General features: G+C 47.7%; 1 protein-coding gene across 1 annotated transcript; it reads right to left on the bottom strand.

The window, feature by feature from the left end:
- Positions 1-10,758: 10,758 nt before the first annotated feature.
- On the bottom strand, positions 10,759-13,718 carry LOC124672386 (serine/threonine-protein phosphatase alpha-2 isoform-like). Its single transcript, XM_047208622.1, has 2 exons — positions 12,792-13,718; positions 10,759-10,869 (listed from the first exon to the last, which is right to left on the bottom strand). The coding sequence occupies exons 1-2, from the start codon at positions 13,701-13,703 to the stop codon at positions 10,759-10,761; spliced, it is 1,023 nt and encodes a 340-aa protein (XP_047064578.1). The 5' UTR covers positions 13,704-13,718.
- Positions 13,719-19,150: the final 5,432 nt, after the last annotated feature.

The raw sequence follows: 19,150 nt of genomic DNA, 5'->3' as shown, positions 1-19,150 counted from the left end.
TCGATCTCGTGGAGGAAGAGGTCAAAGATATCCCTCTCATGCAACCCCGCAACCACAAAGCAAGAAGTCTCTTGTGTCCCCAACACACCTAATAGGTGCACTAGTTCGGCGAAGAGATAGTGAAATACAGGTGGTATGAATAAGCAGTAGCAACGCAACGACACCGGTAGAAGTGCTTAGCCCGAGACGATGAATAAGCGAGTAGTAATGTAGCAGAGTAGTAACGCAGAGAAACAAGTAAACAAGCAAGCGATAGCAGATATTTAGGAACAAGGCCTAGGGATTACACTTTCACTAGTGGACACTCTCAACATTAATCACATAACGTAATAGATAAATGCATACTCTACACTTTTGTTGGATGATGAACACATTGCGTAGGATTACACGAACCCTCAATGCCGGAGTTAACAAGCTCCACAATAATGCTCATATTTTAGTAACCTTTAGTGTAAGATAGATCAACGAGACTAAACCAAGTACTAGCATAGCATGCACACTTGTAACCTTCATGCATATGTAGGAGGAATAGATCACATCAATAATATCATAGCAATAGTTAACTTCGCAATCTACAAGAGATCATGATCATAGCATAAACCAAGTACTAACACGGTGCACACACTGTCGTCTTTACACACGTGCAGGAGGAATAGAACTACTTTAATAACATCACTAGAGTAGCACATAGATAGTAGTGATACAAACTAATATGAATCTCAATCATGTAAAGCAGCTCATGAGATTATTGTATTGAGGTACATGAGAGAGATTAACCACATAGCTACCGGTACAGCCCCGAGCCTCGATGGAGAACTACTCCCTCCTCATGGGAGCAACAGCGGTGATGAAGATGGCGGTGGAGATGGCAGCGGTGTCGATGGAGAAGCCTTCCGGGGCACTTCCCCGTCCCGGCAGGTGCCGGAACGAGTTCTCGTCCCCCGAATTGGAGTTTCGCGACGGTGGCGGCGCCCCGGAGTCTTTCCGGAGTTTCGTCAATTGGTGTCGAGGTTTTAGGTCACGACGACTTAAATAGGCGAAGAGTCGGAGTCGGAGGGGTTCCGGGGGCCCACACCCTAGGGGCGCGCCCCCCTTGGCCGCTTCGGGTGTGGTGTGGGGCCCCCGGGCTCCCTCTCCGGTCCTTCCCGGTGTTCCGGATGCTTCCGGTAAAATAGGAACCCGGGCGTTGATTTCGTCCGATTCCGAGAATATTTCGTTACTAGGATTTCGAAACCAAAAACAGCAGAAAACGAACCGGCACTTCGGCATCTTGTTAATAGGTTAGTTCCAGAAAATGCACGAATATGACATAAAGTGTGCATATAACATGTAGATAACATCAATAATGTGGCATGGAACACAAGAAATTATCGATACGTTGGAGACGTATCAACTGTACTGCTGACTGTACTGCTGACTGTATTTTGACTTTGACCAGACCGAGTTGACTATGCTGATGTCATGATGATGTCATAAAGGTTGACAGAAAAATTTACTCAGATGGAAAAACTTTCTACATCAAAGTTGTATAGAATTAATAGATCTATCTAACGCACAATTTACTTTTCACAACGAAATAATGAGTTTGACAAGATCTGGGTTATACCTTATAAGATCTGAATTTTGTAACATCATTTTCTCCTTGCTCGGTGAGCGAAACAAGGTGAGACTTGCGGCAATTGAAAGATCTTGACGAGACGAACAACTTCCGTGTTGAAGTCATGACGATTCGAGATCGTTTTGAAACTCGATTTGGCTCCGGTTGACTCGAAATAGATCTGTAGATGAAACTGCGGTCCGGTGGAAAGTTTATATGGACCATCGGTCGGTGGAAAAGGTGGGCATCGAAGTTAGGAACGCGTAAAAATAAACGGATCTGAATTCGGAGTTGTGTAGCTCAAGAAAACTGAAACTGCGTTTAAGTGGAGATAAGTTTCACAGATTACGGGATACTGGAGGTTCGGTCGACTGATCGATCGAGTCGACCGGTGGGTGGCTGCCTCGGTAGGCCGGCTGGGCTTGGCCTGGCCGCTGCTGGGCCGGTCGGCCGGGTGGCCGGCCCGTTTTGTTTTTTTTCTTCTTTTTATCTATTATCTATTTCTTTGATAAAATGAGTTTCATAATTCCGATTTGAGTGAAACGAATTTCTGTAAGTTTGTAAAATTATTTTGCTCATTATAGGATAAGACAAATACTTAAATTTTATAAATTATTATCTTATATTATTTTATTACAATTATGCCACTATGGCTATATGTAAATAGTTTTAAAATACGCATACCAAACAAGTTTATAAAAATTTGTAAAAATCAAAATAGTGTTTTAGGACAACAAGGAACCTGTTTAAAACCATTTGTGAAAATAAAATATTAATTATATGCACTTATCCTAATTGGCTACTTTGGCAATATTTTACAAATATAGTTTTCTATAGTTTTATTTTCTTAAATAGAAATCCATTAAAGATTTGAAAATCTTGAAAGTCAAGATATGATTGATTTTGAAAATACATTAAACTCAAAAGTCTTTAAAAATACTATTTTGGAATTAACATGTAAATAACTTTTAAAAGTTTTAATTCTTTGTAAATTTTCAATCAATTTCAAACAATCAAGCATCAAATGTATTTTTATTTTACATTCCAGAATTTAGAAAATTTCGGGATGTGACAAAAGGTATACATCAACATTTCGATCACATCAACCATATAACTTATGCTTAACCTTTCGTTCACTTGTGTCCCGAGGCCATGTGTGTACATACTAAGCTCGCCAATGTAACCTTAGTGCGGTCGCTATGCAACGTGGCTTACACCCACTGTATATGAACTCTGATATTTCTAGCACCCGATTGCCACGACTTGCTTCATAATAGAGAGATTCCTTGGTGGTGCACAATAAGGGAGTACAAATTTTTGATATTTTCATTTTGAGGGATCATCTTATAATGCTAGCGTCATATATCTAATACAAGAAATATAATATAATGTAATAACATCATGTGAAATTAAATATGTGACATGATATGGTCGTGGCGCCTTGATCTTCATCGAGTGCTCCTGATGAGATCTGAGATCTAGGGGTTGGCCCGATCTCGCGATTTGACCCAAGGATCGAGGGGAAAAGGTGGGAGAGCGAGAGGAACGCGAAGAACACGAAGAACGCCGGTACTCACGCACGCACACCAACCCGATACAACCGATACTTACCCTCGTGGCTCGATGGACCACGCCAATAGAAACAACCCGGGAGAGACGCGAAGTAGAATCCCGGAGTGAGAGATCGGTGAGGGAGATGAATCAAGGAGTGGGAGAGAGAGTGGGTAGCACTAGAATCTCACACTCACAAATCCATACATCCATCAAGGGTTGCCTTGGATACAAAGGGGATGAAACCCTAGGGAGACAAAGCTCAAAAGTCATCTCTAAGCCTAAATCATCTAAGGAGGTAAGGGGGCGACCTGGGTCTATATATAGGCACCCAAGACGACACATGGCGAAAAGGTACATAAGTGGGTAACTTAGGCAGTTTGGTGGGTAATCCCGTCGGATCCGGTCGGGGGCCGGTCAGACCGGGTCCTGGACCGGATGGTCCGGTCGTGGGTCCGGTTGACCGGTCGCCAACCGGATTTTCCTCGGTTCTGGCTTGGCGACCGGTTGACCGGGCCTGGGACCGGATGGTCCGGTCGTGGGGCCGGTCGACCGGGTCCTGGGCCGGCCAGCTTCTTCCTCCCGCCTCTTCTTCCTCTTCCTTCTTCTCTTCTTTCCTTCTTCTTCTTCTCTCTTCCTTGCACCATGGGAGTTCCTTCTCTCCGGTTCCTCGATGACTCTTGTACCTAATGACATGTAACACACCGACATGAGGTAGCATTCCATCCAAGGTATTGACGAGGTCGAGTGTCGAGAGGAAGGAGTTCACCTTGACATATATGGCGGGGTTTGTGTTGTTGGTCCACTTGGGGGACTCCTTGGCCATGGTGTAGCGTCGATGATAGGCGGGGTTGCGCTTGTTGGTCCACTTGGGGGACTCCTTGGCCATGGTGTAGTGTCGACGATAGGCGGGCTACATCATCTCCCCCCCCCTTGGGGAAGAGTCGTCCTCGACTCTTGTTCCTCCTCACCGACGGTGTAGTCCATGACGCTTGTCCCATGTTGTGGTAGAGGGATAAAGTCGCGGTCGAAGAAGAGCTTGGGGAAAAACAACTTGCGAAAGGAAAGCTTGTGCATGCCAAATTTGTGATCGGCGAACAAAAGGCTCTCAATAAAACACGAAGCATCAAGTCGTTTCTCTAAGAGGCATTTGGCAAAAATGGGAACCAAAAGAGTGTCGATGTATCCAAAATGTGGTAGGGAAAAAATTTGTGCATGTAAAAGTTGTAAGGTGTCAAAAATGTGTGGTGTAGCATTGTCCCAAACAAGTGGAACAAACAAAAGGCAAGTGTCGGCGGCAAAATTTGGGGCAAAATTGTTATGTGCAATGGCAAAGCGATGGAGACTTCGAACTTGGGAGAGTATGGTTGGCTTGAGCCGAGTATGAGTGTCCTCAAGTGTGAAAGAATCCATTGCAATTGCCAAAGATGAAATGAGAAATCCAAAGAAGAGCAACTTTTTGTGTGACATGTGGCACAAGATGCATAGGGTGTCTCTCACATGTACGACATGGTCCTTGAGATTGTCGTTGTGTATGATGAAAGCATCAAGACATACAACAACCATTGTGCCAACAAGATGTGTCAAGCTATGTTGCATGAGAGGCCAAAGAGGTGACGAGGAATTGGGCCAAACCGAAAGCTCGACAAAACAAGTCGGAAACACGCGAGGGCGAAGGCTTGTGGGAACATACCCTTTGGTGTGATTCCCGCGGGTTGGGTCCTTGTTGGGGTAGCTCTCAATTGCGCGTTTCATGAGCTCATGCTCCGTGGCGGTGGAAGTTGTCGTGCGGGTACCTATACACACAATAGAGAGAACAAAAAGCGTGTGTGCATGGTAAAGGAATACATCATCCATCATGATGTTTCATGTCTCGTGCACATCACCATTAGTGTCAATCAAGATATTATGGAATGCATGGCGATGGTGCAAATGGCAAGAAGGTGCATTCATGGCATGTGGTAACTCATGATCATCAAAAAGTGAGAAGGCTATGGGGGCCATCTCGTGGACAATGAAATAAGCATTCTTGCATACCAAGCATAAGAAAGAGCAATTGTTCACAATCTTGGATGCAAGGATCATGGAATGGTGCAAACATTTTGGGCAAAGCATGTTCAACATGTTATCATTGTTGTCGACAACCGTATGTAAAGAGCAAGTGTTCATCAAGGGTGGCACAACACAAGTGTTATCATAATCATTATCATTGCAAGCAAGCGGGGAAAAAGTGAAACTCTCATAGCATGGCATGGTCATGGTATCACAAGTGATCAATTCCACATGATCAACAATGTTGTCAAGCAAAGCATCACATGGGAAGGTGAAAGTAGCATGTGACGTAGAAAATGTATCATCAAGATCACTCATGCACTCATAAGTCATCATGTCCACTAGTGGGATCATGGCATCATCAACACCTATGTTGTTACCTTTGTAGGCCGACTCATTTGAGGTAGGTGTTGTGGAAGTAGGAGGATCCATGTGGTCGACATGTCCGTCTTGGAGCAAGCATGGTGAGATATCATCATCTTCATGCACCATGTACATCTTCTCCATGATCGGGAACTCGTCCTCCGTGGAACCTAGTGCAACATAAGAAGACACCATAGAGGGAGAGGTTAATGTGTTAGCAAATGTGATGTCCTCCATGGACCTATCATCTACCTCTCTCAACTCACTTAGTGTATCACTCATGTCCTCCAAACGGAAGCACTCAAACTCACATATGGGGTGGGAGTCACTCAACTCACTATCACTCTCACTCAAGTGGGCTAGGTGGCTCTCATGCTCACATGGGATTGGTACCAACTCATCAATCAAGCATATAGGAGTAGGCTCGACTTTCTCATCTCCATGAGCCTCCTTGGTTGAAGGGAAGTTCCCATGCTCAACCATCTCAACTCCATCGCCTCGTAAGTCGTCCTCCATCGGTGGCGCCGTAGTGTTGTGGAGAGCTAGGATCGGATGCACATCATCCTTGCGTTGGCCTTGGAGGTCTTCATCTTGAAGTGTGGGCGCCGTAGGATTCTTGGTGGCTTGGGCTTGTAGCTCGTCGAAGTGGAGCATGTCGGTGCTCGTCGATGTGCATTGCCATGCCATGTGACCCTTGGCCTTGCATACCTCACCTAGGAGGTTGGGACATTCCCGTGGAGGGTGGCCTTGTTGCTTGCACTTGTAGCATCGGAGTCCATAGGCATATGACGAGCTAGATGCCATTGTGGTGGTGGCACAAGAGGTGGAAGTCGTCTCATGAGGAAGGTATGCGCGATGTGCACTTGCCATCCTTGGAGTGGTAGGCACCCTATCATGGTGTTTGTCGCCTTCACGTCGAGGCTCTCGTAGTCGTGCTTCATCACCATGTCTTGATGAGTGTCGTCGAAAATACTTGGGGGATGTTGGTCGATGGCGATCATGAAGTGGCTTGTGGCGGCGAAGCTCATGTGGTGACGTATGTCGATGTAGACCATGAGGTGGTAGAGGTCGACGACTATCATGAGATGGTGTGAGTCGATGACGGTCCTTGCCATGCCGAGATGATGGCTCATGCGACTTGGCATGTTGCTTGCGGCGCCTTGTGGAGCTTGGAGAAGAGTGTCGATGACGATCATGTTGTGGACGCTCTTGATGCTCCATATGATGTACTTGAAGTCGACGATCTTGTGCATAAGCACTCTCATGGTGGCGCCTAGTGGAGCTCGGAGAAGTGTGTCGATGACGCTCATGATGGGGATTCTCTTGATGATCCATATGATGGTGCCATCGTGGAGGTCCTCTATCTTCATATGTAGCTCCATTGGCCAAGTAGGTGACTAGGTGAGGCTCCGCCATGGTGTCGATGTCGTAGGCGTGGCGTTGCTCCACCATGTCGTCCATGCTTGATGAGCCATTGTCGATGTAGAGCTCGTCGAAGTCGTCCTCAAGGTGGTGCTCCACCATGTCGTCCATGTCGATGATGCTTGGGGAGCCATGGTCGTTGTCGAGCTCCTCAATGTCGGAGATGTCGTTGATGCTTTCGGAGCCATAGTCGGAGTAGAGCTCCACATGTTCCTCCACATCCGTGGTGCTTGAAGAGGAGTCCTCCTCGAAGTGCTCCGTGTACTCCTCCGTATCTTCTTCGTCGCTATACATGTTAGCACGATGGTATCTATATGGTGTATGTTAGTGGAAGAACACTACCTCGCAACCTTACCGTGGTATGACAAGATTGGGGTGATCCAACAAAACCGAGAGTTAGAACAATTGTATCGGGCACTCACACAAAAGCACACGCAAAAGCTAGCAAATATGGTGTTAGGTGAGTGTGGTGGAAAGCCAAAAGACGAAATCCGAAATCAAGTTTGTTGTCAAGAGTGGGTGAAATCCAAAAATTCAAATGTCAAAGCGATGATCACTATAAACACGGAAAAGATGTGGAACACACACACGAGATAAGCGGGGTTAGTGCAACCAAAAGTGAGCGGAAAAGTGTATGTAAGGGTGCTCGGTGTCACACTAACACAAGGAGAGGCAAAGCTTTGGTTGCAACGGAGAGACAACTAGATTCACACGCGGCCTCTCTTCTCTTTTCTCTCTTTTGCTTAAAAGCTTTTTCTCTTTTGTATTTGGTGGCACTTGACACTCTTTTGTATATGTATGGTGACACTTGCACTCTTTTGTATATGGCGGCACTTTGCACTCTTTTGCTCTTTTTGTGCTTTTCCGGTTTTTCTCACTCTATGTTAGCGTTAGCCTCGCTTTTGCTATTTTGCCACACGAGTGTTTGCTTAGAAGCTTTACTCCACACTACACACACACCTCACAATCGGGGTCACGTGCAATGTCTCGCAACACTAGATAAGCAATGCTCGATAGGATAGATCGCAAAAGGAAGAGGGTTACAAGGGAAAACTGCAAGTTATACCTGCGATGATGGTGGTGGTGGTGGTGGTGGAAGCCGAAGACGAGGTCGGAGGGGCGCGGAGCTGCGCCCGGCCTGGGATCCAGTTGGACCGGGCTCTGGACCGGCTGGTCCGGTTGGCGGCCGGTTGACCGGGTTCTGCGCCGGATCGGCCGGTCTAGGGGTCGGTTGACCGGATTCTCAACCGGGTTTTGCGTTTTCTCTCTCCTGTTCTTCCCCAAACCAAAACCAAAAGAACAAATCGACGGGAAAACGATGGAATTGGAGGCTAAAAGTTGGGGAAGTAGTAGATCAAGCACATCAATACCAAATCCACGGACCAAAATCACTCAAAACGCAACCAAATCACAGATCGGTCAAAAGGCTATTTGGGGCTATTTTTGGGGATTTTTTTGGAAAATTTTCTAGAAACGAAATCGGGTGGGTGGAGGGTCAAAATCGCGGTAACCAAGAGCTGCTGATACCATATGATGAGATCTGAGATCTAGAGGTTGGCCCGATCTCGCGATTTGACCCAAGGATCGAGGGGAAAAGGTGGGAGAGCGAGAGGAACGCGAAGAACACGAAGAACTCCGGTACTCACGCACGCACACCAACCCGATACAACCGATACTTACCCTCGTGGCTCGATGGACCACGCCAATAGAATCAACCCGGGAGAGACGCGAAGTAGAATCCCGGAGTGAGAGATCGGTGAGGGAGATGAATCAAGGAGTGGGAGAGAGAGTGGGTAGCACTAGAATCTCACACTCACAAATCCATACATCCATCAAGGGTTGCCTTGGATACAAAGGGGATAAAACCCTAGGGAGACAAAGCTCAAAAGTCATCTCTAAGCCTAAATCATGTCTAAGGAGGTAAGGGGGGCGGCCTGGGTCTATATATAGGCACCCAAGACGACACATGGCGAAAAGGTACATAAGTGGGTAACTTAGGCAGTTTGGTGGGTAATCCCGTCGGATCCGGTCGGGGGCCGGTCAGACCGGGTCCTGGACCGGATGGTCCGGTCGTGGGTCCGGTTGACCGGTCGCCAACCGGATTTTCCTCGGTTCTGGCTTGGCGACCGGTTGACCGGGCCTGGGACCGGATGGTCCGGTCGTGGGGCCGGTCGACCGGGTCCTGGGCCGGCCAGCTTCTTCCTCCCGCCTCTTCTTCCTCTTCCTTCTTCTCTTCTTTCCTTCTTCTTCTTCTTCTTCTTCTCTCTTCCTTGCACCATGGGAGTTCCTTCTCTCCGGTTCCTCGATGACTCTTGTACCTAATGACATGTAACACACCGACATGAGGTAGCATTCCATCCAAGGTATTGACGAGGTCGAGTGTCGAGAGGAAGGAGTTCACCTTGACATATATGGCGGGGGTTTGTGTTGTTGGTCCACTTGGGGGACTCCTTGGCCATGGTGTAGCGTCGATGATAGGCGGGTTTGCACTTGTTGGTCCACTTGGGGGACTCCTTGGCCATGGTGTAGTGTCGACGATAGGCGGGGCTACATCAGCTCCAGTCCAACACCAAGGTCCATGGCGCCTCCATGTCGGTAGCTTCGAGTTAGACGCCTCTACTCTATATTTTGTATGTTTTACGTGGTTGTTAGAGTTGTCGCGAAACAATCATTCCTTACCTACGAACTTCAGAACCACAACATCGATTAACTAGTTGTCGCCCTTTCCAGGGCCCTCTATTGCTAATGCCATATCACTAAAGTAAGCGAGAGAAGAAACCCTACTAGACGCTTATATGGTACAAGCCATATGTCAAGCGCGGAACCAGTTTCGCTTAAGCATAGGCGTAAGTTTGGTTTGGGGTTGCTTCATTAAACAATGTCGCGATACGAACAAGTACACGTGAGTAGGGTGACAATTAGGAAATCAATGCCCACATATCTTTGTGTGTTTTAACCGTACCAATACATCTGCACATAGATTGCTATGATACCACTATAGGGTTCCGTAGAAGAAAATAACGTTTTTTTCCTACCGAAAAAATAACATAGCCAAGATCTATTCTATGCAGATGTAGGGTAAGAGAGGGATTCGGTGTTCATACCCTTGAAGACCGAAAGTGTTACATTACGGACAAACGTTCTTGATGAAGGTGTACAACGACGCCGGTCAAGATCGAGTAGAAGTACATGCGATGGAGTGCTCCAACTTGCAACACCTCCACAGTTCTACACATGCACGGTGTATAGACGTCCTCCGGGATCCGGTCCAGCAAAGCAACAGAAGAAGATTGACTTGGACCAATATTATAGCAGCATGAGGGCGTGCGTATGGTGGAGATCTCTCATACCTTATGCACGTTCCAAAACTTGGGAACCACAAGTAAGGGAGAGAGAGAGAGGGAGAGAAGGCAAAAGCCAAGGGGCTGAATGAGGGAGAGGGGGCTCTCTTTATATAGGGGTGGGGAGGGGAGGTGGCGCCCCCAAGCCACCACACCCCCTAGGGTTTGGGGTGGGCCGACCCCACGTGGGCCGCCGACCACCTCCTTCCCTTGGGGCTTGGCAAGCCCCCTAGTGGGTGCCACATGGTGGTCCATTAGGTGTATCCCTATATTTAAATCATTTTTAATATTTAATTCCATTAGTTAAATACTAAAATATATTTATTAAGTCTACGAACAATTCATAGACCCCGGAACTTATTTCGACACCTCTCCGGAATAATTACGGTGTTCTCTCTTGCTACTCGATGATCCCGAATCAATCCCTAACCATCATATACCCTTAAGCATGCCACCCTGGGTTTGGGAATGCACATACATGATCGATACATCTCTCCGATCAATGACCACCAGGGGTTCTGGAAAGCCATAACGGCCCCTACGCTTTCCACGAAATAACCTTATCGTTTGAACCTCAACGTCGAGTCCTATTCCCTTTGTCTTACGGTACCTAGTTTGTCCGAGATTTGATTTTTGATATCTTTTATACCTAGTTCGATCTCGTTACCAACAAACACATTTACTCGTTCTAGTGATATCATATCCTAGTGACCTACACCCACGCTTGCAAGCTTCCTATATGTAATACTACCGAGTGGGAAGAGAGTATCTATCCGTCACGCGAATGGACAAATCCCGATCTTGACACAGACGCCTCAACCTATTCCTTTGGAATACTTGAGCAACATTTTTATAATCACCCTGTTACGATGTGACAGTTGATGTTGTCAAAGCAACCTCCGGTGATAGTGATTAGATATGGCCTCACAGTTTAAAGAATTAGGTTACATTGTTTTTATTAGTACCGCAATGCTTTTTTTTTCCGAGAATACACTCTGGAAGGTGTATTAATTATATAGAAGAAGGAGCAAAGAAGCCCGACAACGCCGCACGCGGCAAACTCATGCTACCAACATGGGATGACAGCTCCCCAACCCAAAGCCTACTCTCCTAACTGCCACCACAACTCCACCGGCTCCGGGAAGGCAAAGCTATCAGTACGAAAGAGCCTAGCTAGAGGCCACCTCACATATTCCTCCTTGATCTTCGTCTTGATCGCTAGGACCGCTGGCCTCGCCGCGTTGAAGACTACATCATTCCTGTGTGTCGAGATGGACCAGAAGACCAAGATCAGGGAAGTTCACATGTCATTCATTCAATGCCATGACTGATTATCAATTGACATTTATGTACATGATAAAAAAATCTTGATCATCCCTTAATCAACAGACTATTTTATTATAGACATGGTTTTGTGTACATACCACACGTGTACTAATATTTCCGCTTAATATAGTTATATCATGTAATACAATTTATTATGAACATTACATATATAATAATAAAACATATTTATTTATTTGCCTCTAGGACATATATCCAACACAGTCTGCTTCGCTGCCTGCGGGTGGGCTTTGTGGGCAGCTTCTGCTTTGGGCACTGCCATCAGAAGCAACTGCTATCTGGCATTGGGCGGAGAAGATAAGGAGCTAAGAGCTAAGGGCATCGCTGGACCTTTTGTTCTCTGTTTTTTTTGTTTTGTTTTACTTGGTAAATTTAAAAATGTATAATCTCAAGCCATATAAGGCTGTAATGAAGATATAACCTCTATCTTTTCCCTTCAGAGAAACAACAATGAGGTGAAACGGGAGAGCTTGGATTGTGAAGTATATTGATAGCAATTTCAAAGGCCCAAACCTGATACAAAGTATTTTAACCATCCTAACGGTGATGCTTGTGAAAAGATACCAACATTTCTAAGTGGTACAAAAGGTTACGTTGATAAATCGGTAGGATTGGGTTGGTAAAGAAGCAATTCGCTGACGCTATAATTGTATAGATGGATGCACCATGCATAGCTGCATCTCTATTTTTCAGTTTGCTCTCACATATACTCCGCGGATGTACTTCAGATCCATGTGTTCTAACAAGTTCGACCAGATATACATTTGGAACATGATGTGATATTGATATGCTTTGCGACTGAGCTGAATGTCAGGTGGATCGGGGCGCTGCTATTGCTGTGCGTTCATTATCGCAGACCGAAGCCCGCACACGCGTGTTGTGTTTGTTCCTCGCGAATGTACTTCAGATCCATGTGTTGTAACAAGGTCGACCAATAGCAGTTCAATTGGAGACAAACATCACTCATAGTAAAGTGAAATAATATCTTGTCTGCTAGTACATGAATGACTCATATTCATCTACAGGACCTCCATTTAAAAAGGAAAAAAGAAAAGAAAATGCTCGACTAACTATTAGTGCACTCACGCGTGCTTAAGAACATGCAAGTTATCAGCAAGAACTTGAAGCGGAGTAGGCTCGATGATGTGGAAGGAGCAGGTGAGATTTCTGTCCACGGCCATGACCGCGCCGGCGTTGTCGCATTGGCCGGCGTAGTTGGGCGCGGAGAAGACGGTGACGAGCTTCCTGTCCGCGAACCACTCGTAGCCGCCCTGCTTCACCTCGTGCGCCCTGCACACCATGGCCAGCCCGTTCTTCTCCACGAACTCGTCCACCAAGTCGGACCCGAACGTGACGGACCTGCCCCTGGTCGACTCGCCCCACCCCCACTCGTCGCCGGCGTCGGGGTCCGACCAGAGAAGGTCGCACACGAGGCCCTCGTCGGGGACCGGCAGTGGGCGTTTGACTCGGCGTATCTGGTCCATGCTCTCCAGCTCCGGCGACAGGCCGCCGTGCACGCAGAAGATTTTCTTGCCGATCTTGTTTCCGACGAGCGCCGCCAGCGGTAGGCAGTCGAAGCAGCCGTTGATGGTATTCCATAACTTGTCCTTCTCCAGGCCTCGTCTCTCGCACTCGTCCAGGAAGCCGTAGGAGCGGTTGACGGAGGAGCACTCGTGGTTTCCCCGGATGAGGAAGAAGGCGTCGGGGTACTTGACCTTGTAGGCGAGGAGGAGGCAGATGGTCTCGATGCTGCGGCTGCCGCGGTCGACGTAGTCGCCGAGGAAAAGGTAGCGGTTGGCGGCCGACGGGAACCCGGTTGCACGGAATATGCGAAGAAGGTCGGAGTACTGCCCGTGGATGTCACCGGAGATGTTGATGGGGGCGTCGAGGCGCAGGAGCGTGGGCTGGGAAAGGAGGACCTTCGTGGCGGCGGCGCAGAGGAGCTTGATCTCGGCGTTGGAGAGCGGCGGATGGTCTTCCGGCGAGCTGTGCTCGGCGTCGAGGAGGCGCTGGATGATGTCGTCGATGTCCATCTCTGGTAGATCGGCTAACAAACTAACAGGGAATCTGAGATCTGTGGATGTTGGGGTTTGGGGACTCTCGTTGATGGACGCGCCCATATATATGACCTGGATGCGCCGCTGGGTCCTATTGATAATAATCAAAACTTGCCGGATCCCATGTCAAAAAAACTCGCCGGATCCGAATTGAGACCGGCTTGTTATTTCCATGTTTAAGTAGGTGTCGGTTTCCTATCCGTGTGGGTGCTTAGAGCATCTCCAACACACGCGCTAAAATCGCGCGCGCGGTAAAAAAAAAATCGCCGGTTTGGCGGACGGGCGCAAGCGCGAAGCTCCAGCAGACGTGGGAAAAAAGCACGCGCTAAAATCTTTACCCCGGGCGCGCGTTTGCGCTACTCCGCGCGGGAGAATTGCCGCGTCCGCTGCCGCGCGCTATAAACACGACACGCGCGAACGCGCCAACGACCTGAACTCTCCACGCGCCACTTCATCCCTGCGCCGCTCCGTCTCTCTCCCGCCGACGCTCCGTCTCCGCACCGACGCTCCTCCTCCGTGCCTCCGCCTCCGCGCCGACGATGCCTCCGCGCCGCCGCCCCTCCTCCGGCTACCACGGCGTTCGGGCGCGGCCGAGCGGCCAGTTCGACGCGGAAATCCGCTCCGGCGACGAGCGGATCCGCCTCGGCACGTTTGATACGGCGCACGAGGCGGCGCGGTCGTACGACGCCGTCGCCTGGCGACTGGGCCGCTCCCGCTGCACCATGAACTTTCATGATGTCTTCACGCGGGAGCAGGCGGAGATGCTCGCGCCGCCGCCGCCGGTGATCACACGCGAGCAGCAGCGCCGACAGTGGGAGTTGGAGCAGCGCCTCCTCATCGCCGAGCGCGACGAGGCGATGCGCCTCGAGTGGGCACGCCGCTTCCCCGAAGACGTCGCCACCACGGAAGCCTTCTACGCGCAGAAGGAGGAGGAGAAGGCGGCGGCGGAGGCGAAGAAGAAAGCCAGCCGCGACAAGCGCCGGGCCGAGTCCGCGGCGAGGAAGGCGGCGAGGGCCGAGAAGGCGGCGAGGAAGGAGGAGGAAAAGAAGAACGGCGCAGGGCCGTCCACCATCGTCCTCTCGTCCTCGTCCTCCTTCGAGTGGACGGCGACGCCGGTGTCGGAGACGACTCCGAGCACCCACTCCTCGGACTTCGACTGGGAGTCGGACGAGTAGTTTCGATCTGTATTTTCGTCCTCTATGTCGCGCTGTATCGTTGAACTTTTAATATATTCGTATTTTCGATCAAATTTTCATAGTTTGTTTGATTAATTTTGAAATGAACGGTCGAATTTAGCAGTTTGCACCGCGTGCGCGCTGCAAAATAGAGCCTCTGGCGGAGGTGTTTTTTCCTGCACCAACGCTGCAAAATGAAAGCATCCGACGAGGAAAAATTCGGTATCACGCACGCCAGCAATTTACAGCACAGCGAAACAGAGATTTAGCGCGCCAGCTTTTTGCGTGCTCTTAGCAGAGTTCTAGTCCTAATCAAATACGTACAAGTTGTCTCTGCGTGCATCACAAGGGCGTGCTCCAATGTATCGATTATATACAGAAAATAAAGACATGCACGATTTGGGTCCGGTGCATGTGTGTAATCCATCAAGGTGCTAGCTTGCACTAGTAGAAAACTGAGCTTTCGTTCAGGCCTTTTGTTCTGGCTCAATTTGAAGTCGGGACAAATAGGCCGGTCATATCGCCCCGAAATCACCGAGAAGCTATGGGACTTTTTGTCGCGGTTCTTTAAGATCTTTTGTCCCGGTTGGAGGGGTCTGAGGCCTTTCGAATCCTGCTGACAGCCCTTTTGTCCCGGCTGAAGACACGAGCCGGAACATAAGGTCCAACCGTTCGTTCCCGTGTGAAAATCGATCGTCTCAGCATTACTGCACACGGAAAACAGAGAGAAGCAGAACGATCGCCGCGCCGGAATTTGCATCACCGCCGGCGCCATGACCGGCCTTTTCACCTCCCTCTCCCCTATATACATGCTTTGTTCTTTCCCAGATCTCCATAGCCACCAAAACTGCACCATTAGCCACATCTCTCTCTCTCAAAAAAGAGCCCGGCCGGCGCCGGCCTCTCTCTCTCCCGCGTCCCGGCCGGCCCTCATGGAACCCGAAATGGTCAAGCTCGTGCGCGCCCTCGACTTCCCTCGATCTGAAGTCTACTACGATGTCATGGAGAAGATGAATTTCAAGGTCACGTACACCCTCCGTGCGAAGAGGGTGGAGAGGTGGATCCGCACCGTCAAGAGGGATTTCCTCGACGCCGCGGAAATCAAGGTTAGTTTTTCCATGGCTTTTGTTATCAAAGATATGTAGCTTAAAATTTAGAGATATCATAAAGCATCCGAAATCCCAATGGTATTTTTTTTCTCCGTTGGAAGGTCGTGGGCTTGGACTGCGAGTTCACCGACCCTCGCAAGGGTAACCAATGCGTCGCCGTCCTACAACTCTCCATCGCGCAACATACTCTGGTCTTCCATATTGTGCATGCCGATGAAGTGCCACAACTGCTCATCGATTTCCTTGCAGACAAGAACATAAGATTTTGTGGCGCGGCAATCCACAATGATGTGGATATGTTGTAGACCTACGGAATTATTATTCCGTCTGCGATCAACCTCTAACAGATCCTCCAGAACCCCGTCCCAAGAAAGCAGACTCCGAGTTTGTATGATTTGGAAAATCATTATATTGGGACGGGTCTCGAGCAGAAGAAGAAGTTTAATTATAAGAAGAACAAGCCGCCGAAGACCGCCAAGGAATTAGAAGAAGAGGCACTGATTTTTAGATGAGTGATACGTCCAATTTGCATCACTATTTTATATCATAATTTGCTGTTATTCATTGATATATTTCATATTTGGAGATAATACTTATGTTATTTCATCTATTTTGCATGTTTCATGATTATTGGAGGATCGCACACCGGAGCCAGGATTCTGCTGGAAAAAGCACCGTCAGAATGCAATATTTCGGAAGATCAACAGTTGACGGAAATTATATGAAAAATCCTATTTTTCCAGATGACGAATGGAGCCAGAAGGGGGAGAAGAGGGGACCCGAGGTGGGCCCACCCCATAGGCCGGCGCGGCCCAAGGCCTGGCCGCGCCGCCCTGTGAGGAGGGGGCCGACAGCCCCCTCTCGCCTCCTTTTCTTCGTGTATGCCTTCGTCCCGAAAACCTAAGCTCCAGGGGTACGTCGTGAAGAGTCACAGCTGCCTCTGCGGGGCGGAGAACACCAGAGAGAAAAGAGCTCTCCGGCAGGCTGAGATCTGCCGGGGAAATTCCCTCCCGGAGGGGGAAATCGACGCCATCGTCACCGTCATCGAGCTGGACATCATCTCCATCACCATCACCATCATCTTCATCATCATCACCGCCGTCTCCACCGCTGCACCTCGTCACCGCTGTAACAATTTGGGTTTGATCTTGATTGTTTGATAGGGGAAACTCTCCCGGTGTTGATTTCTACTTGTTATTGATGCTATTGAGTGAAACCGTTGAACCAAGGTTTATGTTCAGATTGTTATTCATCATCATATCACCTCTGATCATGTTCCGTATGATGTCTCATGAGTAGTTCGTTTAGTTCTTGAGGACATGGGTGAAGTCTAAATGTTAGTAGTGAAGTATGGTTGAGTAATATTCAATGTTATGATATTTAAGTTGTGGTGTTATTCTTCTAGTGGTGTCGTGTGAACATCGACTACACGACACTTCACCTTTATGGGTCTAGGGGAATGCATCTTGTACTCGTTTGCCAATTGCGGGGTTGCCGGAGTGACGTAAACCCGAGCCCCCGTTGGTATATCGATGCGGGAGGGATAGCAGGATCTCGAGTTTAAGGCTGTGGTTAGATTTATCTTAATTACTTTCTTGTAGTTGCGGATGCTTGCAAGGGGTATAATCACAAGTATGTATTAGTCCTGGGAAGGGCGGTACATTAGCATAGGTTCACCCACACAACACTTATCAAAACAATGAAGATTAATTAGCCGTATGTAGCGAAAGCACTAGACTAAAATCCCGTGTGTCCTCGAGAACGTTTGGTCATTATAAGTAAACAAACCGGCTTGTCCTTTGTGCTAAAAAGGATTGGGCCACTCGCTGCAATTGTTACTCTCGCACTTTACTTACTCGTACTTTATTTATCTGTTACATCAAAACCCCCTGAATACTTGTCTCTGAGCATTTACAGTGAATCCTTCATCGAAACTGCTTGTCAACACCTTCTCGCTCCTCGTTGGGATCGACATTCTTACTTATCGAAGATACTACGATACACCCCCTATACTTGTGGGTCATCAAGACTATTTTCTGGCGCCGTTGCCGGGGAGTGAAGCGCTATTGGTAAGTGGAATTGGTAAGGGAAATTTCTACTATTTGTGCTGATTTTATTTCTGCCTGCTGCTATAACTCATTATGGAGAGATCTTCTCTTGAGTGTTTATTTGGGAAATCTACTACTACTGCAAAGGTAGTGGATGAGGCGCCAGGTAAGGAAGAAATACCATACAAAATACCTATGAAGATTATTGAACGTGTAGTGGGTAACCGTTATACAGGGGATGAAACTATCCACCCTGGAGATCATTTACTGTTCTTACATGAATTATGCGGTTTATTCAAGTGTGCAGGTATTGCTATGGATGAAGTGAGGAAGAAACTATTCTCTATATCGCTGTCTGGTAAAGCGGCGCATTGGTATAAATTACTGGATAATGGGGATTCTCTTGAATGGAATGATATTGTGCCCCGGTTTTATTCTAAGTTCTATCCTCCAAGTGAGATTCACAAAGATCGGAATCGCATATATAATTTTTGGCCTCATGAAGGAGAAAGTATTGCCCAAGCGTGGGGGAGATTGAAGTCTTTAATGCTCAAATGCCCCATTCATGAGCTTCCTGGTAATATTATTATTGATAATTTCTATGCAAGACTTTCTTTTCAAGACAAGACCTTGCTGGATACTTCTTGTTCTGGATCGTTTACACGCAACAAGGAAGAGTTTAAAAGGGACCTTCTTAATCGGATCCAAGAAAATACTGAAGGATGGGAGAACGACAAGGATAGAGAATCAGGTATAAATTATGATTATAAATGCATTGAAGCTTTTATGGATACCGATAAATTTCGTAATATGAGTGCTACTTATGGTCTTGATTCTCAAGTTGCTGCAAATCTTTATAAAGCTTTTGCTTCTCATTATGAATTTCCTAAGAAGAACTTTGATAAGTATCATGAACCGTATAAAGATAAAATTGATTCATCTATAAATAAATGTGTCGTAGTTGAAACCGTTGATCATGTTATTCCTGAAGCTTATATTGAAAAAACTCCTTTCCCTGCTAAAATGAAGGAGCACTCTGTTATAAATAGTGCGGTTCATAAAAGTGAAAAGAAACCTATAGAACCTGAAGA

This window comes from Lolium rigidum, chromosome 7, assembly GCF_022539505.1.
Source record: "Lolium rigidum isolate FL_2022 chromosome 7, APGP_CSIRO_Lrig_0.1, whole genome shotgun sequence".
NCBI classification, from domain to species: Eukaryota; Viridiplantae; Streptophyta; class Magnoliopsida; order Poales; family Poaceae; genus Lolium; species Lolium rigidum.
This window is presented reverse-complemented; position numbering and strand designations above follow the sequence as displayed.